Raw genomic sequence first — 21,181 nt, forward strand, 5'->3', positions numbered from 1 at the left:
GGTCTGGTACTAGCAGGAAAATCCTCTGCTGCCAAGAGTTAGCCACAGAAGGATTCCTATCTGTCTTCAGGTAAGTAATATTGAGTCATATGGAAAGTTTTGAGGGATCATGGTTACCCTTGACTTTTCCCACAGAAACGCCTGCTCCCACCATGGCAGGGCCTTGGAAGTTCATTGAGCTGATGCTGATGTGTGGGACCTGGCATCTTCTGGGGTCCTTGCATCTACAGAACCTCCATGCTGCAGCCTGAGTTTGTGGTGCAACCACAATTAGTGAAGAGGAACCCTTCTATCAGCATTTACTCCTGAGCTATGAAAATGGGCTTCTCCAGTCAGCTTCGGATTTGATTTATTTAGATTTTATTGGGAAGGCATCCTGTGCAGCTGAGCAAGGACATCTATTGGCTCTCCTAGAGAGCAAGTCCTCATGTCCTCTTTCTGTTACCAAACAAAAACAGTAACAAGACCCCCCAAAACAAACAAACAAACAAACACACAAATCCACCTGCTTCACAGGAAAGTGGCATTTTTCTTTTGTAATAAGAGAACTTTCTGGTAAGCAACTTCAGTTCCCTGACCCTAACTTGTGTCACTTGTGCCTCCCTAGAGGTGACCTGGGGACACTTGGGGAGCCTGGGCCTTTCTGCTTTCCTCCTATGGCATTTCTCCTGTTCTTCAATGCTGCACGCACATTCCAGAACGCTCCAGGGCTCTGCTCTCAGAAGTGGGCCCTGGTGCTGACCTATGTCCTCAGTTTTCCTTTATAGACAAGAACCCACAGTGAACTCACTTGAAATGAAAAGCAAATACTTTTTTTCCTCAAAGAATTTCTGCTTAAAACAGTTTTTCAGAACTTTTCAGCACGTCAAAACAAAAATCCTCCGGAGAGTATTTGCTAATTACCTAACACAAAGTAAGGGTTGAAAATAGTTATATTTATTTTTTTTAAAAAGAAAAAACTAGAACCTGTTAATGAGTAGCCCGATGTGATAAAAAATTATACTATACCTAATAAATCTTTGAAATTCTGTCAAGGGTATTCGTATCCCAAATCATCAAGTTTTGATATTAAAATGCTTCATATCCTCCCCCATGCTAAAAAAGCCTTTTTAAAGGTAAATGTTATTTCTGTAACAATAAAACCCTCTTCTTCATTGTGTGGCTCTGTGTAACACCAGGGACCTTGGCGTCTTCAGGCTCACACACTGGCCTGCAGGCAGGACACAGGCAGTCGCTCAAGGTTCTGCAGGAATGACGGTGGACGGCTACCCAGCCCACCCACCAGACTCCTGCTTAGCAACTTCATTATAGAAGTAGAGGGACACTTGGAAAAGTATTTATGTCTCAAGACCAAGAAAGACTATTCTCTCTCCTCTACACATGAGACAGCAAATTTCATTTAGAGGCTGTAGATAAACTACAGCACTCAGGAATGCCCAGTTTGGCTGCAACAGTCCTCTGAATTAGGCAGACAATCGCTTTGCCTCTTGGTGGGGAGGGTCTCCAGATGTTCTGAATGTTTCTGTCATTTGGAAATCATTGCCCAATGGCCAAATTTACCAGGTGATTCCTCACCATCTGGTGTGGGACACATATGTCACAGAATGCCTAGGGTACCTCCTGTGATGTACACAAATGAACAAATTTTTTTCAAATGTAAAATGCTCTCTTTTTAATTACTAAATTAAGAAAGTTAAACAATTAAAATGTAAACTCACAAATAAATCATTAACAAAAAAGGAATTAAGACTTCAGAGTTGCTATTCAGTATTAAAAAACTCAATAGAAATAGGAATTGATTTGTTGTTGTTAAACATATGTAATTCAAGGTTGGTACAAACAGCAACTGAAAACGCAACACTCTTTTGTGCACCCCCATGAAATGTAAAGTAGTGCATAGTTATTGACTGGAGAGGCATCCATTAGCAGTACAGGACATTAAAACACTTATGTTACAATGGGACATGTACAACCCCCCACCCTTGCCCATCACTTTTAGTTGCATGAGAAAATTTAGTAGGTTGCTGTGACTACAATGCTATATGGGTTTTAGACCATTTAAAAGTGGTTACAAGATTCATTAAATAAAAGGAGAACATTTGAAAACACGTCAGCATTCATATCTACACAGCAAGTCTGTGCGGTCTGCGTCTCGCAGCCCTCAGGGCAGGACTGGCTGCCTGCTTAAGTGTGCTCACTCTCAAGTCTCAAGAACAGATCATAGTTCGCTGGAGCAAAACAGGTATGTGTGAACTCAGCTCAGGGACCCGAAAAGTCACATGAACAACAATCTACAGGTGTGACTGGAACTGAAAAAGTGCAATCCAAATGAAGGAGGAAAAACATCATGCTCTGGAGAAGTAAAAAACGGAGGCCACCGGCTTGCAGAATGACACCAGTGCTTAGATGCGGGTTTCCCCAGTGATCCTCACTCTGGGCCCTGTAACTACGTGGCCGTTGCCGGCCACAGTCTCCATGGTAGCACCCACATGGTGTATGTACAGGAACATGTTTACATATATATTCATATGTATAAAAAAGAAAAAAACAAACACCTGTCCTGATCGGTTTTTGTTAAAACATGAAAAAAAATTTTATTGTTTTAGACAAAGAGGCCACTTTTGGAAAATAATACTTTTTTTTTTAGTTGAATCAGGTGAAGACAGAGTTAAAATCACATAGGATTTGCATTTTTCTTTAAAAAAGGAAAGCACTAGGATTGTTGGCACGGGAGTAGCTATTTACAGTGAACAGAGGTTGGCCTTTGACATAACATCGATACAATGCATTTCCAAAGTCTGAGGAATAACACGGTTCTGTCTGGATGCTTTCACAGAGGAGGTTCGGACTGGGGAACAAATGTCATTAATGAGGGCCGTGGAAGTTCTCCGGCTTCAGAGTCACATGCAATCTGATCCTGGACGGTTCCGCTGCTCAGGGCAGCTGGCTACGGAATTGGAAGCTAATGGGGAGGGGTGGGGAGGCCCTGTAGAGCAGGCTCTCACAGGTTTTCCCCGGGCTGGTACTGGGGCTCTGTGGCGGTAAAGTAGTCCTCCAGGAAGCCCTGCAAGTACTCGAAAGTGGGGCGCTCCTCCGGATCCTTTTTCCAGCAGTGGATCATGAGCTCGTGTAGGGAGATGGGGCAGTCCTGCGGGCAGGGCATCCTGTAGCCTCTCTCCACCTGCTCCAGCACCTCCCGGTTGTTCATGCCTGCAAACACAGGGGGCAGTGAGAACGGGCACTCCTGGGCTCCGGGCCCTGACCACCGTGCGCACACGGTACAGCGCAGGGATGCCATGCATCGGCTACCACGCCGTGCAGAAAGAACGGAACAAAGGAACTAAGAACTCATAGATGCAGGAGCCCAGACAGTGAATCTCAAAGCACTGCTAGTGAAAGATGCCAGACACAAAAGGCAACACACACACTGGATGATTTCATCTATGGAAGACGGCGGGAAGGCAGGAGACCGCATGATGGAAAGCAGATCAGGCGGCTGGGGGCACTGGAGAAATGCCAGGGGGAGCTGAGAGGTGAGAGAATGGTGTGTCCAGTGCCCACGATTCTCCTGTGTGGGGCCAACAGCAAAAATTTTCGTCTGTGTGGGCGGCCAGGCTTGGCCCACAGCTGGGGGCTGTGACCCCAGTATGGCACGTGTGTACTAATGCGGCTCTTAGTCAAAATGTGTTGTGTGTAAACTGTATCTCAGCTGAACAGATCCAAACATAGGAGTGGGGGAGATGGCGTGGTGGTTCAGAGTGTGCCCAGCTCTTGCAGAGAACCTGGGCTCAGTTCCCAGCATGCACACTGGGCAGCTCGCAGCCGCCTGTAACTCCAGCTCCAGAGGACCTGACACGTCTGGCCCCTGCGGATACCTGCATTTACACGCATATATCCCCACACAAACACAACTAAAAAGAAACCTCTGCATGAAAAAAGCACACACACAAATACCCCTATGGAATATGAGCAAAGAGTTAATATTTGCAGAAATACATGATCCATTTGGGACTTTTATAGCTTCCACCACGTCTGCGCACGGTGTCTGAGACTTGCCCTCATGCCAGCAGGGCTGGGCACCATCTGGCCTGGTGACCCCCATAGTGCTCTGAGGTTTGGGAACTTTTGACAGGGAGGCAGGGTGTCTCCAGGGCCTTTGTTTATGGATGACCTGGGGCAGGCCACCTACCATTTGAGACCTTCCTGGCCCTCTGCAGGAGCTGCCCAGTGCTATGGCGGGAGGCTGAGCCCAGCCTGACATGTGCCGGCCTTCCTGACAGCAAGGGACTACCACACTTAGTGGGGCTGCCCAGCTACTTCCAGGTACACTCGCCCTTGCCCTTTTTTTTTTTTTGTCATATCATGTCCTTCTTTCTCTGTGACAGGACCTTGTGAACCCTTCATCTGAAATCCTCCCTAACTCCTGACAGTTTACAATCTGCTGTCATCTACAGCATGAAACTCAGGACTGTCACTAGTAGGGAAGCCACACATATGCAATGCAGCCATCTTTTAATTCTGGGGATAGAGGTGGCCCCCTGGTCAGAACCCTGTCACTTGGGCCATAGGCCCTGTTCCCTTCAGTGGGGGACACGCACTCGGGTTGGTAGGTGATTCTTAGTTTTATTCTTTGGAAGCTGGGCCTGTCCTAGGTCTCCTTGCTGACGACTATTCCAGTCACTTGTTTGTTCAAACCCTTGTAGGATGCTTAGTCTCTGACCTTACCATTTCTGGAAGTGACTGCATCAGGCCAGCCCTTAGGAGAGGCCAGAGCCCTGTGTGCGATTCCCTTCTTCTGCTGGGTGTTGCCTGCAGCTCAGGAGCTCAGATCCTCTTCCCAGTGCGGAGCTAGGATCTAGGTGGGGAGCTGGGGGCAGGGGAGGCACAGGGACTGCAGCCCTTTCCCAACATGGTAAGGGACAGAGGCCACCACCTCCCCGGTCACAGCTCCGAACTCCAGTAAGCTCAGGAAATCAGAAAGCTACTGTAACTCACTTGGCAGTATCACGGATCTGAACCAGCTCCAGACCCTTGGGGATGTGACGTTGGAATGGCTCTTACTTCCGCCTCTGTTCTGCCTCAGAAAGTCTGATTCAAATGTGTATCTCTTCCCAGGGGTTTGGCTAAGAAGCAGGGGCCCAAGTGACAGTCACCTCAGGAAGAGAGGGTGCCACACACTGGGACTGGCGTTCTCTGAAGCAATTCTTTGCTGCACAATTCAGTAGATAAAACTCTTAGCTTCACAGTGTTTCAGGAATCACGCAGCCTGAGCCTGCAGGAGTCTCCTTTGTTCTGACTCCTGACAGGAGCCCCTGGACTAGGGGAAAGATCCAAAGAAGCACGCTCCTCAGAGGTGCAGCAGGAGACTATGGAGAAGTCACAGCATCCCACACCCATTGCAAGGCTTTGTCCTGGTACCAAGTGCCCAGAACAGCACCGCAGAATCCAACTAACCACTGTCCCATGGCTCTCTGGATCTTCAGTCAGCAATGTTCTATTTCACTACAAACCAGACTCCTCAAATGGAAATATTTCCTTTCTTTTAAACTTTTAATTCAGTCTCTGTCAATGGAAAGTTTAACTGGCCATTTGGGTCAATCCTATTTTTCCAGTGCTCTGCCCAAGACTTGGACACAGCAGATGTGACAACCTGAATCAGCATGTCACATTTGTTGGGGTGGCCTCCTTTCTGGGTCACTGTAACCACAGGACAGAGCCATATTCCAGTCTATGCAAGGCAAAGACTGCGCCAGCACCCAACGGGCCACACCGTCAGCTTTGATCCATCTTCCTAGCTTGCTGCCTCCTTTTCCTGCAGCACCCCTCCCCCACCCCACTCCTCCTCTTTCTCTTCAGCACTCTCTCCAGTGTTCTCAGAGTCTGGGGAGTACACGAACAATTCTATATATACACCGAGAACAGGAGCATGCCACACAAGTGGGATATTCGATGGTGCACCCGGCTGAGAGTGACGAGTGGGCAGGGACTGGGACTAGCTCTCGTCCCACCAGCCAGCGGCCAGGACACACGTGGGCTGTCCTGCAGTCCTGGCACTTCCCCAGGAAGCCTTCCACACAGTCAGGGTGTTCTCACTCAGCAAGCTTACACTTCACAAACAGAACCTCGACTAACCGCATCATAGTAATGGTTTTAAAGATGTCCGCTACCCAGTTTGTTCTCTGCCCTCTTCTGTGCTCCACAGCTCAGCAATCAGCACTCCTCTGCTCTTTCCCTGGGGAGGGGCCATTTGGGAGGATCACTCTCATGTGACCCAGCTAGGTGGCCCTGAGGTCACAGGTCTCCACAACGGGCTGTTCTGAAGTCTCCCTTCAAATCTTTCTTTTGTGTTTGCAAACTTGGTCATGGCTGTAGCACGTCCAGTCCTTCTGCCCTAACCCTGCAGCTGGGGTCCTCTGGCCACAAGGGCTCATTTGCTTCCTGACATTATGACTGCATTCATTTTTCTGAGTCATTCTGCTGGCTTCCTTCTCAGATACAAGATGTCAGGTTTCCAACCCTTCCTTCCAAATCCTGACTCTGCAGTGGCCAGCATGGATTCCTACATGCACACACATTTTCTTTTCCCTTCTCCCTTTGGTCCTTGCCTCTCCTCTTCTTCTTTTTTTTGGGTTTTCGAGACAGGGTTTCTCTGTATTGTTTTGGAGGCTGTTGGTCCAGCCTGGCCTCGAACTCACAGAGATCTGCCTGCCTCTGCCTCCCGAGTGCTGGGATTAAAGGCGTGCTCCACCACCGCCCGGTGCCTCTCCTCTTCTTGAGCATCCGTGTTTTTTGAACAATACACGAGCTCAGGACACCCTCCCCAATTTTCTTTTTGGCTCTTGAGGGAAGGAATAAAAATGGCTTTCGTTGGCAGAGCTCAACGTCACTGCTTGACTTCCTGCATCCCTTGGGACCTGGTTTCCTCCAGCCTCAGTGTCTCCTTTTGTCAACCAAACATCTTTAGCGTCACTTGCTGTCAGTTGCTTGGGACACAGTCTTACAAAAGATGGATTAATATTTTACCACTTTCCACTTGTGTGACTTCCCAAGAGACCTCAGAGGGGCCATATCAGTGTGTTTGCTTTCTAGTCACACTGGCATATGAATTCCCCAGGCTGTGGGAATCTGGACTTCTGTGCTGTGTAAATAAATGTTGTAACAATGGAAATGATACTCAGGTTACCGGGTATCAGATGTCTTTTATTAAAAGGGAATGGTACGATACCGTGCATGAATGAGGCCTTCTGTCTGAGGCCCCCTCACCTCTCTGCATAAGCTCTCTAAAAACCCCGTCTGCCTGCTAGCTGTGCTGAGAGAAGGGACGTCAGAGTGAATGGCACTTGCTCAGCTTGGGCATGCACTGCTCCATTGCATGCAATGTGCTGTTAGACTACCAAGTGCTTTCACCTCACAGGGACGATCAGGAGGCCTGCAGATAGACTTCGCGGATCACATCTGGGCAGAGGGATGCCGACCCAAGAGTATAGCCGGAAATAAAGGACTCACAACAATCACTAGTTTTGCTTACTGCTGCCCATCTCACCAATCACCTGGGGGCAGCTGTTCTTATTAAACCCACTGTATTAATAAAATCGGAAATGATGGCCGTGGGTGCTACAACATGCAAAGGTTATTTGAAGTTGATGATGCAACAGTACGATTTTGGGGGGCTTTTCTTCTTTTCTTTTTCTTTATCTTTGGACACCAGGCCTTCAAACTAACTGACTTCAAACTAACAGCAATCCTCCTGCCCCAGTCTCCCAAGTAATAGGATTACGAGGCCCCAGCCACTATAGCTGACTGTTGATAATACAGCACTATTAACGATTTGTCTGTCCTCTGAAAAGGAGCGGGGAGGTGCTGACCCAAAGGCAGACTGAGCAGTAAGACCGGGTGGGCTCAAATCACATAGAGCAGAATGTCCCTTCCCATGGTGTCCTCTTGCCTTGTCCCTTCCCATGGTGTCCTCTTGCCTTGCATACATTCTCCTGCCCTCTCTTAGCCTTTCCTCAGTCACATTGGCCAAGAGAAGCCTTGCAGGGTAAGGGCCAGCATTCCAGGCAGGCTTCCTTCTCTGAACTGGAGGGCTTCGGCCCTGGGCAGGGGACTTGGCACGCTCTGCTAAGGTTAGCCTCTTCTACCTCAAAGTACAAACTCTGCTACTTCACAGAGAATCTGCCCCCTTCTGCAGCTTGAACATGAGAACTGTCTGTGCAGTGAGAGATCATGGGCGGGGAAGGGAGGGGGCTCTGTTCTTCCCAGAAGGTGCTAGTAGTTGTACGGTCCCGCCTTCCTTACCTCTCCAAGTCATTATCAAGTGACTAGACATGCTCAAGAAAGTCAAGCAGCTGACACTTGCTGAGTGATCTGAAGGCACTTCAAACACATGGATAAACGGACTTGCTTAAGAGAACATTCCTTCTCTGCCAGCCCTGCCAGCACACAGGCAGGTGTTCAGTTAAGGGCCAAGGCACAGCACGGCCAGGACATTCTGCCTATCGGGTTACTAGAATATGGTATTTGAACACAGGGTCAACTTCCCAGAACTCAGGGGACAAATGCTACCTTGTAGCTAGGAAAAGTCATATCGTGTCAGCCACATGTGAAGACAACTGAACAGAGTTAGAAAGGCTTTGCAGGCTATAGGCCAACTTTATAAGAGTTTTAAAAATCCGTGAGTTCACTGGCCAGTGGTGGCGCCTACCTTTAAACCCAACACTCAGGAGGCAGAGGCAAGAGGATCTCTGTGAGTTGGAGGTCAGCCTGGTCTACAGAGTGAGTTCTAGGACAGTCAGAGATACATAGATGAAACCCTGTCTTGAAAAATCCAAAAACAAAACAAAAGAAAGAAAGAAACCCCAACCAAACAAACAAACAAATAAAAACCCCATCAAAAACCAAACAACGGTGGGCAGACATGGCTGTAGATCTTGAAAGATGCCCACAACCCCCATCAGTTCCCTTCAAGGAAGGCAGAGCAAATGGGAATTGAAAATAGATGTGCTTCAAAAGAAACATTCTGGAAGTGTTGATGTACACCCTTAATCCCAACTTTGGATGCGGGGGAGGGCAGCGGCATGCAGATAGACCTCTGTGAGTGAGACCCTGTCACGCACAAAGATTTCTTGGCGTGTCCAGGCTAGAATGAGAAGGGAGGGGGACAGTCAGGGACAGATCAGATCATGTCACTTGCCCCCTTAGCGCCACTCACTTTACATGGCACTAAGAGTAGAAGCTTATACCCCTATACCGCAGGCTCAGGGGACACTGGGGAAGAGGGTGGGAAGAGGGAGCTCTGTGAGACTGGTCTCCTAGTGACAGCAGAAGCTACACTCACTCACGAAGTCTCACAAACATGACTGCCTCAACATGAACTGAACAAAGATGACACCTATGGGCATGCCGTAGTGGATGTGAAAAGCTCACAAGGCCATGACTCTACACAAAGATCTATAGGCAACGGGCAAAGCTGGGAGCAAGAGAGATGGTCCTCCCCGGGGAGGAGCAACAGGCAAAGCTGGGAGCAAGAGAGATGGTCCTCCCCAGGGAGGAGCACACTAATGTTGTCTAGTGCAGAATGGTCAGCCCAGAAAACATAATACAAGCAACACTGTATGTACTCAACAGGCTATATTTAGGAATATGTATGTATGTATGCATGTATGTATGTACAAATACATATCTGCAAGCACCAACAGTTGATGAAAAAAGAAGCCACAGATTTGAAGGAGTGGGGAGGGGCAGATGAGAGGGTTTGGAGGGAGGAAACACAAAGGAGAAATGCTAATTATTCTACAATCTCAAAATCAAACAACAGCAACAAAAAGAATAAAAGCATACTTGCTTACAACCCTGCAAGACCTTATCTGTCATGACTCAACACCTCCTACTCCCTGGCCCCTGGCAGGTGTACACAGTCCCCTAGACACCCACCTGGGCCAAGTTCAGATCCCATCAGTTACACATCAGTCACTCTCCTCCCAGTGACTCCTCCATTGTCACCATTTCCTAACTAGCCACCCTTTCTTTCCCCACTCAATACTACCAGCCAAGTGTGACATTTTATTAGTCTTTATTGTGTATCTTCTTCAAGACAAATGTTCCTGAGGGCAGGAGTTTTCACATTGTTTCACTGCTGCAATCCTTGGGTCTAGAACATCACTGACACATAATAGGCATTCAATATTTGTGGACTGAATGAAAGAAAGGCTGATAAGGCGTTGTGCAAGACCCAGCCTTCTAGAGTTATCTGGAGGGCAAAGGGAAGCCTGGGCATCTTTGGCCAGGACCAGAGTGAGATAACTCATCTGTTTCCCAGGATAACATTTCTGCTGGTGACAATGACAGGATGGTGGGGGAAGAGGGGAGGAAGGGAAAGACCAAGGGCAGGAAGTTCCATTAGGAGGTCACTATCCAGTGGTGACAGCTAGATGTAGGCAGTGGCAGTGAAGGCAGAGGGGGAAGAATTTGAGAAAGATTCTGGAGGTGAAATGGCAGGCTAAAATGCAAAGCTGTGGTTTTATGCACCGAGTCCAGGACAGCTTTGGCATCAGCATTACCATTTCTCATGTCCAACAACTCGTTAGTATAAAAGCAGTTCTAATCTTGATGTACAGAACGGCTTAAAACCCTGATGTACAAAACGGTTTTTAAGCCATTTGTGAGGCAAGCAGAAAGCAGGCTGGACCGCAGCAGCAAGAGTGCAGAGGGTCAGGCTGCAGCAGTGACGGCACCTTCCTTTAACCTCAGGACATTTCAACATTGCTCTAATGGTTCCAATGCCAACAGAGCTGTGCACTGTGACATGCCCATCGCTGGTACCGTCCTGGAAGCAGCCCTCCTCACCCAGCCACCTCCCTTTAACCTCAGGACATGTCAACATTGCTCTAATGGTTCCAATGCATCCTCCCCCCTTTGTCTCCAGTCAGTTCAGGGAGCACACCCTACCTACTCTGTGTTCTACTCCAATCTGTCCTTCATCTGGTCACGCCTCTCCTGTTACACTCTTAGTTCTCTGAGACAAACTTCTGGACCGACTTTCATGCTGGGCAGAAATATCAGAGCAGCTGTTGCAGAACTCATTTATAAATCATTCCCTCTCACTTCACTGTCACTTACAAACGAGAGCACCTTTCCTGTGTGACATGGTGACAAAGGACCATTCTGAGGTATGAAAGAACTCAGAAAAGTTTACCACCACCTACCATTCTTGAGAAGAGAATTATTTGAAATTATATTCCAGGCAACTATGAAATTATCGTGTCGAAGTGCAGAATGGAAGTGTCGTAAATAGGGCCTGGGACTCTGTCCTGGACTCCTACTGACAGGGAGTAAGAGGTTCAACGCAAGAGAAGCTGACTGACTGGGCCACACCAACAACCATGGTGACATCTGCATAGTGCTTAATGAAACTGTCTGCCCTGGAACTGCTTCCTTTGTTAGGATAATAATCCTGTAATTGCGATCCCTCTGCAGAACTTCTCCCTCAAGAAGAGTTTTCTGTCACGTTCAGAAGTCCAATTAAATGTGATTATAGCTGAGTTAAAAAATCAAATCAAGCAGTGTCTGTGGCTATCAGAGCAGGTCTGGGAACAGCTCTCTGTGGTGTAGGCAGCTTATGTCACTCCTTCCCTGACACAGTTCCCTGGGCTATCAGTCAACCTGACAGGCTCCACTGCCTCTCCAGGGCAGCACACAGGCCCCTCGCAGCTGGCCCCACCCTTCTCCAGGAGCATCTTCTCCTCACACCGTCTTCTCAGACCCTCCCTACAGCTCTTTGCTGCTTTCCCAGGTGCCAGGCAGGACTCAGTCTCTTCGCTGTGAGCAAACCCTCTGGCCCTCGTGGTCTGCTTTACTTTTCTCCCTTGCCCATGGCCCCTGCAGACAGGTGCAGTTACGGAAACCTATGGGCGAGCAGCATTTGCTGACAGGCATACATCCACATACTGCGCTGCACTCAGTTCTCACTTCAGACTCCTCTGCTCTTTTCATGGTACTCTCAATGAAGGGCCCATTTCTGTTCCCACACACCGGGAACGAAGGTTGGGGACACACACTGCAGTATACTTAAGTATACCCTCCATAGGACGGCACAGATCAGGCTGACTGGGTTCTGGATGTGATGCCCACTCTCCCCAACGGTAAGCTCCGCGCACGCAGGACTCCATTAATTTCCTGGCTCACTGTTCTCCCTCCAGCAGGAACAGTACTGCTCTGAGACAGGTACTTGCCAGGCCACCCCAGAGCCGAGTGGCTCATTTTGTACTATTTCACAAGGGATCAAGGGCTAGCACAGGTCACACCGAACTATGGAGTGAATGAATCCAATCTAACTTGTGTTTTCTTTGTGCTAAAACCCAACCTGACAAAAACCGGTCTCCAAAGACACCTGCCTTCCTCTTCTGAGGCCCCCACCCCACCTCTTTGTCTTGGCTTCAGCGTGACCCAGGAAACAAAAAGCAGCTTTGTGTTCCTGGAAGGAAAGGCTTCACAGAAATGCAAAACAACGTTAACCTTTTCCCGTGATTGCTTTTAACGCACCGGGTGTCCTCAAACCTGGGGAGACCAGGAAGAAATTAGTTCAAAATGTAGACAATATTGTTTTTTAAAAAGTGCCTTCTCATCTTTAAAATCTGGAGATGGCATGTTTTTCTCCTTGAGAAGCAATTCCAAGGCACCCATGCTGGGCCCCGCCTCCTCGTGGCAGCCCTTTCTTCTCTGCTGGCTGACTACTCCCAGGGTGTCTGCCCACTTGTGCGGGTGGCGGCCACCGCAGCAGCAGCAATAACACAGACTCAAACCACGCCTCCGAACGCTGGCGCTGGGGCTGCAGAGGCCAGGACTTTGTTAATTGTGCCCCAGTGACAACCTTGCCCTCGTAGAGGTCTTGAGGCTGTCCTAGCCTAGGCAGAGAGGCTCTTTATGAACACTGCTCTGTTCTCTGATGATGACCAGAAACAACCAGACAAAATGAACAAAGGGATTACAAATTAATCGGCTCTCGCTGGCTCCTCTGACTGCAAAGATATGATTACAAGCCCAGGACTTGAAGAGACCGTCATTCCTCATTAATGTCTACTATAGTTTCCATCACTGTGGGCTTTTTCTTCTTTCTTTCTTGTTAAAGCTCCTTTTTTAAAAGGCAGGGAATGAAGAGAGTGAGCCAGCTATGCTCTTGCTTTGCTCAGCAGTAAGTAAAAAATATGTCCTTAACATTTCAAAAAGCAGATCGTCCCTGCACTGTAGCCAGTAAAGCGTGGAGGTGAAATGGCATGGGTGTCCTTTATGTCTCTGTCTGGCTAAGTTAATGAATTTAAGCATGCATAACCTTAACCCAGCGCTTCTTCAGAGAGGAAGCATATGATGATCCCACAGCTGCAGGCTCCGGGTCTTTTATGATTCACTCCCTTTGGGTAGTGTATTTTGGCCATTCAGCAACAGGCAGAGAATATCTAAAGTGCCTCTCCTGTTCCTCTGCCCTGAGGCCATGTGGAGTTGGAGCCTCAGAGAGAACAGGTTCTGGTATCTCCCTGCCAGGCTGTTCTGCAGTGTGATGAAAAAGCAGCAGGAACTTTTCTCCCTCTCTTTCCAGACATGTCTATAAATGCATCTGGGCAGAGGCTCAGCCAGAGACACTTCTGCTCTGGGAGGCACGACACATGCCCCGACTGAGACAGGACGAGCTCTCTGACCTGTGGGAGCTGGGACATTTAGACTGCTGCCTTCCACATTAAGCCTGGTGGTCAGGACATGGTGATTCTTGGTTCTGCATTCTTCTGGCTAAATACCATGGCAGGAGGCTGACCTCAGAAAGGCAAGATGTCTACAAAACGAAGCCAAGGGGGGGGGGGGAGACCCCAACATCCATCTCCCAGCTTAGTGCTCTTACCTGGGTAGGGCACTCTTCCTTTGGTGACCAGCTCTGTGAGTAAGATTCCAAAAGACCACACATCAGACTTGATTGTGAACCTTCCATAGAGGGCTGCTTCAGGGGCTGTCCACTTAATGGGAAACTTTGCACCTGCAGAACAGAGACCTGGTTATTTATGAGGTGGGAAGCCTGTGCTGGGCGAGAAGGGATGATGAAGTACCGGAAAGTCACCTTCAGGGGACAGGTTGAGAGAGGAGGACACCAAGGAGGTGGGAAAGGGTACCTGGGGCTGAGATGACGTACGCCCTAGGCCTGGCTTCTGTGACTTTAAGCAAATCACTTTAACGTTCCCTCTAAAGGGCTGGAATTCAAGACCCTTAATATCTCAGCAAAGAGGGGAGCTGGCTTCTTGAACATGAATCCATGATCACACTGAATGGTATGGGATTGGTCTAGAGTATAGTTCCTGACTTGCGATTTAGGAAGTTCGTGCGTGCGTGCGCCTGTGCGCGAGCGTGTGTCTGAATAAGGATGGCTCCCACAGGCTCATCTATTTGGATGCTTAGTCATCAGGGAGCAGCACTGCATAGAGGGTCTAGGAGGTGTGTCCTGACTGATGGAAGTGTGTCACTGGGGGATGGTTTGAGGTTTCAGAAGCTCTCTTTCTGCTGCCTGTGGATCTGAATATAGAACTCTCAGCTCCTTTTCCAGCACCATGCTCCCTGCCATGATAATGGACTAAACCTCTGAAACAGTAGCAAGCCCCAGTTAAATGCTTTTCTTTATAAGGGTAGCCATGGTCATGGTGTCTCTCACAGTAATAGAACAGTGACCAAAACCACATTATGTAGATATGTCTTTGAAATAATGCTATACTTTAATAAAAACATATAGGATTAGATCATCATGCTGTTCTCCTGTATCCTCTGGTATCTAAAATCATAGATTGGCCTTATGAGGTGCCATAAGTCCACCAAAGTTCCAGCTTCTCCTGTGGCAGAGGTGAATGGATACAGCATGTGTGTTACACTGAAATGGGCCACACCTCCCAGGCTTCCTGCGCCCTCTGTGAGAAACGATCCTGTCTGTGGCGGGTTTCTCCCTTCCCTCTACTCTGTCTGCATAACCATCTTCATCCCTGGAAAGTCTTTTATTCTGCACCGCATGATCACGTCCCCCCCTTCCTTTCTCCTGCCAGTCAGAGAGGGTTCAACTGAATGATGTTTGATAGGGCTCACTGTGATGGCAGTCTTCTGACTGACTCCTCGGGACCAAGGGGCAAACATGTCTCTGAGCAGTGGAGAATCATCTTCTCTCCAACTGAAGGAAATGCGGGGCCCACCCTGCTCATCACATTACTGGAAATATGTGGACAAGCTAAGACGGACCCAGCAGCCTGTGTTTTTATGTCAGGATCAGTAACTATAAAGCAGTTCTGGACATTTCTTGAGCAGATCAAAGAAAAAATATAAGGATTTTTGTATTAGTTATGCAAACAATGATATGCTTAAGGCATACTAATTATGCTTAGGACCCCCTAAAAGGCATACAAAGGCTGATAAAAATCAGAATTTTCATAGTATCATCTATGAAAAGTCACTGTGCAAAAGTGGCAAATGATTAAATCCTTAAATTATGTAGGTTTTTATAGCCAGACATGACAAATTACAGCAATTACATTTTTGTTTTAAATACGGTACATGGTAACAACTTCAGCAAATATACCCTGGCACTTTCTAGCAATGTAGTTTTCTTCTCCATCTCTTTTATGCCACTGTGAAATCCTATGATTTCCCTCTGTGGTACTTCATGTTAACACTGGAGCAGACAAGCAGTTCTAGAATTTTCTTCTGCTCTTGTACAGTACGTTTCAAGTGTATATGTTTCTATCTTAAGTGCTGGCGACTGACTGCATGATCTGGGAGTCTCTGAGTAGTCACTTGTTTTCAAGTTTAGCTTTCTGTCCTTGGGCATTCTGTCCATGCAGCTTGGATGCCAAGCCACTGGGGTTAGAGTGACAGGCTTCCTCAGTGTCAAGAGTGGACTGCCCTGGACCAAACATCAGGTGGAATTCTCTTATTTACAAGAAAATAAATAAAGGCATATTAAATTCAATCTCATTTAGAACATATCCAAAGCCAAATGGCTTTGAAATCTGACCACTGCAAAGTATGATGGAGCCATTTTTTTTCCCTGGTGTGCAGAAAACTCCTGTCCCACAAACGGCAGGATTAGAGCCTCTGCCCTCCTTGGACTTGTGCAACACTGGTCTGTGTGCGGGGTCCTGGAAGCACACATCTGGGTAGAGTTCCTTTGTTCTCCCTTGAGAAGGGGTCTCACGGAGCTGAGGACGCTGTGACCTGCAGCTCCTGGTCCTCCTGCCTCCACTGCCCAAGTGCTGGGTTAGAGATGTGTACCACCACATGTGCCTTTCACTTGGATTTTCTGAAAGAAGGTTTTATGATTTCAGGTTTTAAAAAGTAAAAATATCACCTAGCTACACTAGTCTGCTTTATTAGTTTCTCATTTTATAGGAACAGTAAAGATAATAATATGTAAACTTTGACATAAAAAAACAAAGTCTATATAATCTAATGGGTCTTTGACAGGCGGCCATCTGTAGATATGCAGTTTGATGGATTAGCAAGGGTTTAAATACATTTATTTTGCATTATTTATCTGTAAGACAGTATTTTTTCACACCAAGCAACAGGCATTTAGATGGGTGAAAAAATAAAGAATGGCTCTGTTGAAATTCTTAGCAGCTACCTTCAACAGCAACTTTCAAAGACTCACTTTATTTGTGTGCATCTGTATCACCTATTTGCTGGTGTCTGCTGAAGCCAGAGGAAGTGTGCAACTACGTGGGGCTTGAGTTACAGGAAGTTGTAAAGCCACTTGACACAGGTCCTAGAACTGAACCCGAGTCTTCGGGAAACTTAACACTGAACCAACAGAATTGTGTTTGTTTGTTTTGTTTTGTTTTTTTGAGACTGGGTTTCCTGGAAATTACAATGTTGACCAGGTTGGTCTTGAACTCAAGATCTCTGCCTACCTCTGCTTTCCACGTGGTGGGATTAAAGGTGTGCACCGGCACACCTGTTTTGTTTTTCCCCGGAAATGTCTTTGAAGATGTTTTCTTTTCCAAAGAAGACGAAAGATTAGATTCAAGCAATCAATGATGAGATACTAATGAAGATAACTAATCAGGGTTCGTTTTGCTATTCCTCATTTCTTCTGTCTCCTCCTGTCTTGGCTTCCTGCCTCCCGAGGTTCAAAGTTACTAGCCCTAGGTGTGGCTCTGACGGGGTGGGGGGGGGGAGTGTTAGGCATCTTTGCCTATGGCTATGCAGGATGCACGGTTAAAACCCAAATCTGAGAAGGGGCTGCCCAAGGTTATCGGGTAACACCGCCTACACAGTGCCACACAGCTACGGGTACAGCAAGTGCTTAACCTGGGTCACGTTAGAGAGCTACAGAGACTTGGAAGAAGGCAACTCCCAGGTAGAAGAACAGTCACATCCACTGACACCCTGTGGCTAACCCCTGCCTCTCTGCTCTTGGCCTAAGTGCTATTTGCCCAGGAACCTCCACCTCATCAGTAAGACTTGGACAGGCTCCCAGCTCCATGCTGCCACAGCAATCTGCTTTTGGAGTTGTTATGGCTTGAAGTGTGGTGAGCGCATGGACTGTCACAAGTGTCACTTCTTGGCAGAGGTGCTGTCCCCGAGGGTCAGGGCATGTCTTCTGAACGGCCGACTCCAGCTCAGGGCCTCGGATGCCCGGTATACTGGAGACTCTTGAGGGACTGACTGATGACAGAGAAGCAGTGGATTAGGCCCCCAGCACTCCCCTGCACACTGACTAGCCATGGGCTCTTATGGGCAACTGGTCTGGTCTCTCGCCTCTGGGGCATCATCTTGTTCTTGGTGACAGCACCAGTGTCACATCTGTCATCTGATAGCTGTTTGAGGCCTAACAACTGCTAACTACAACAGAAAAGCATATGCCACATACCAGTGAAACCTAAAAACACTTATAAAATATGCATTTTAATCCCAAAGTCAGGGTACTCAGAGCCCCTTTGGGCCTGAGTGAATCTGGGCGATGTAGAGGGACCCCAGCTCTGCTAATAGGAACGGCATGCTGCTGCAATGGGCAGTGGTTTTATTAGCAAAAGGCCAGGGATCAAGAGGCCTGGGAGCAGTCACAGCAAGGCAAAGTGGGTAGCAGTCATTTCCAGTTCCAGGGGTCTGGCCCTTTTCATCCAAAGCAGGGTTAATAATCACCTATGCCCCAAGTCAGAGAGAGGAAAGTGTGGGTTCTATTCAATTATCTAAGTTTGCCCGTAAGAACAACCACCCCCACCTCTCTCCTTCCCGCCATAAGCAGGCCTGGAGTTTCCCCCACAGGCTGAGCACAGTGCTCTCCTCACAGCAGCAAACAGTGCTTACTTCCTGTCTCTGTCTTGTCTCCAATGTCCCCTCCTCTTCATTCTCCCTCTAACCACGTGCTGCAGATCCTCAGTGTCCAGACTTTTCGCTCTCTACCATCCCTTTGGAACTATCCCTCTCTTGTTTGTTACTCGTGGCCTGCTGTCTGTGGGAGTGGATGGGCACATTCAGATGTTTCTCATTGAATTCTTGGTTCTTTATTTCCAAGTTTGTATGGGAAAATGCTTCTAGGTTGTCCTGGATTTACCTAAATATAGCAACTGTAAGCCAAGTTTATTGTTCACTGTACTATCTTAATACATGTGAGACCATAAGAGATCTGAAGTAGGCAGAAAATTTCACCAGATGACCAAGTTTATAAGTTAATTCTTAATTCTTACTTTGCAATTCTGAGATACAAATAGAATCCCCCTCATTTTTGTTTTGTTTTTCTACTACCCACTTCCCAGGGGCTGATTACCATGCTGCCAGGCTTCAGGGCAGAAAACTTACAGACTATCTGGGACTTTTCTCCCCCTTGCATTTTCTAGATCTAATCCATCATCTTGCTTTTGATCCTGGTGTCTTGTGTGGCTCTTTGGCATGTCTCTCCCAATCACCCTCTCCTGCTTAAGCTCACTGCCAAAGCCAGACTTGTCGTCGTGTCTGCTAAGTCTCCCGCCCTGGTGCATAGCCTCAGCTGAGCCCTCCCAATTAATCCTTTGAAACAGCAGTTTCCTGTTGCACCTTCTTCGACCACACAGGAGGGTCCCTACTGAATTAAATCAAAATCCACATCTGGTTTCCAGGGACCCATGTATCCATTCAACTCCAGGTCTTCCCATGGCAAACATGCAGCTAATCTCGTTCCGTTTGCTTTTCCTTCCTGTAACAGGAACCCCACACCTGGCATGATACACCTCCGTCTGTGGTATGAGCTTGTTTGAAACGCCATCTCTCCTTCCACTCGCCTAGGGACAGCATCTCTCTCCACCCTTCCTGAAGTCTTCTGGGATAAGCCTAATAAGAAGCAACAATGAAAGCTGGGCACTACGAGAGATAACGGGTACTTGCTAAGGGTGCCACATGTCTAACACATGACTCACATGTGTAAACATGTTCTCCGGCCAAGAGAACATCACACTGAGGAACAAGGGTGAAGGATGGAGATGGGATCTGGTCAAAAGGAGACTGGCGCCAGGGTCAGAAAACTCAGACACGGGCAGCACTCAGGCGGTGTGCGTAGCTCTTCGCACACTGCACATCCAAGGTTGCTGTAGCTACACACACTGTTCCACAGTATTTCACTAACCCTGCTAACCCACAGCTGCTCAACAGATGTGGTAACCGGGAAAAGAAGGCCAACGTGAGCAATGGTTCATCCAGCACCCCATGGCCAAAGACACTATCTTCTCACACAGGGTCTTTTAAGACTTTTAAGACAAAGTACTGACAATATGACTTCAGCTTTTCACTGTTTCACATGTTGGAAATGGACTCATTCTCAGAATACTCAGCCTACCAGATTCAGAGCGCCCAGCTTTAAGAGAAAACCCAATGACTGGCCAGATGGACATCAGGATGGCCCACGCCAACTCTGACTGAAGGAATCGCTACATACCTGGTGGTCAGCCAGTAAGCCCGCCTTCCACTTCTGCCTCAGCCAGAAATGGGTCTTGACTCGGTTGCTTCCTGTACATCAAGATGATGACAGGGCATTTTAAATGTTCACATGAACACTTAAAGACACCTTTTATCTGAGTCTGCCTTCTGCAGGAAGTGAAAGAAAGCGCCAGGAAACTGAGATCATGCTCTGTAGTGATAGTGTCGACAAAGCCAAAGGTGTGGTCTTTTTCAGAAGGGCAAAAATGACATTCAGAAAGGAGCTTCGATAGACATTAGTGAGGGTTAGAGATTCACTTTAATGGGAGGAAAGAAAAGGAAAACTTGAGAGTCAGGCAGAATTGGGCTCTCAGACTTTACAGCCCAGGTCAGTTTCTTGTCCTTAACTTGGGATGGCAGTAGGGATAAGGGACTCAGCAGAGTGTTTGGAGCCTGGTGACAGCTAAGCGTGAAGGAAATGCAGCTAATCCTGCTTGTGGATGGATATACAAGGCACTGGGTTGCACTGACGAAGAACTCAGCACCACTGACCCTAGAAACTTCAAGAGGGAAGAGGAAGAGAATTGCCCACATTCATCCCTCAACCACTGAGAATTTCTTGGGTGTCCATGAGGCCCCCAAGCACAGTGTGAGGTACTCTGAAGTCATCAGGTGTAGGGCACCTCCTGTAGGAGGTTTCTAGACAGCTGAAGGAACACAGCTCCTAGGCTAAACCTACAGAGAGCTAAAATGTGGTACTGGCTTGAAGAAGATGGCTCAGGAGATGAAGGACATGAAGAGCACTGGGAATGAGAAGAGCAGGGAGAGGTGGCAACAGGTAAGGGATGCAGTATGACCCTGTCCCCGAGGAGGCCATCACACATCACTAGCTCATAGTGGAGCTCTGGCTGTCTCTGGTGCTGATCCCACTGGGCTGTTTCAGGGAGAGCATCTCCTTCAGCCAAAGAAGTGGGCCAGTGGAGAAGTAGAGTCAGGGCAGAGCAGAGGATGCCAGATGGACCCACAGACTGTGGGGTCGAACAGTGCGCCCTAACGGTGTTTCCAAGGAGGACCATCAGCTTCAACAACAGAGCCCTGCTTTTCTAAGTCAGAGAACCACCAAAGCCTCTGCAATGATCATATGCAACATTAAGTCATGTGTAGCACTGAATGTAAAATCACCCTGGAGAATAAAAGAAATCACAAGGCATGCCAGTAACAGGAAGCTGACTGACTACACGGCCGAGAGGGCGAGGAGAGGAGGCCAGGACATCCC

The 21,181-nt window shown here is 47.9% G+C and overlaps 1 protein-coding gene across 4 annotated transcripts in view; it reads right to left on the minus strand.

The window, feature by feature from the left end:
- Positions 1-2,568: 2,568 nt before the first annotated feature.
- Positions 2,569-21,181, minus strand: part of Fyn (FYN proto-oncogene, Src family tyrosine kinase) — a 191,923-nt gene continuing 173,310 nt past the window's right edge. For all 4 annotated transcript variants that reach the window (XM_005073256.4, XM_040728310.1, XM_021229069.2 and 1 more), the window contains 2 exons: positions 13,889-14,020; positions 2,569-3,210 (listed from right to left, as the gene is read on the minus strand). In XM_005073256.4, coding sequence (XP_005073313.1) covers positions 3,002-3,210; positions 13,889-14,020 — 341 coding nt within the window. In that variant the 3' untranslated portion in view covers positions 2,569-3,001. The remainder of the gene's footprint in view (positions 3,211-13,888; positions 14,021-21,181) is intronic.

This window comes from Mesocricetus auratus, unplaced genomic scaffold, assembly GCF_017639785.1.
Source record: "Mesocricetus auratus isolate SY011 unplaced genomic scaffold, BCM_Maur_2.0 Super-Scaffold_100018, whole genome shotgun sequence".
Taxonomy (NCBI): domain Eukaryota; kingdom Metazoa; phylum Chordata; class Mammalia; order Rodentia; family Cricetidae; genus Mesocricetus; species Mesocricetus auratus.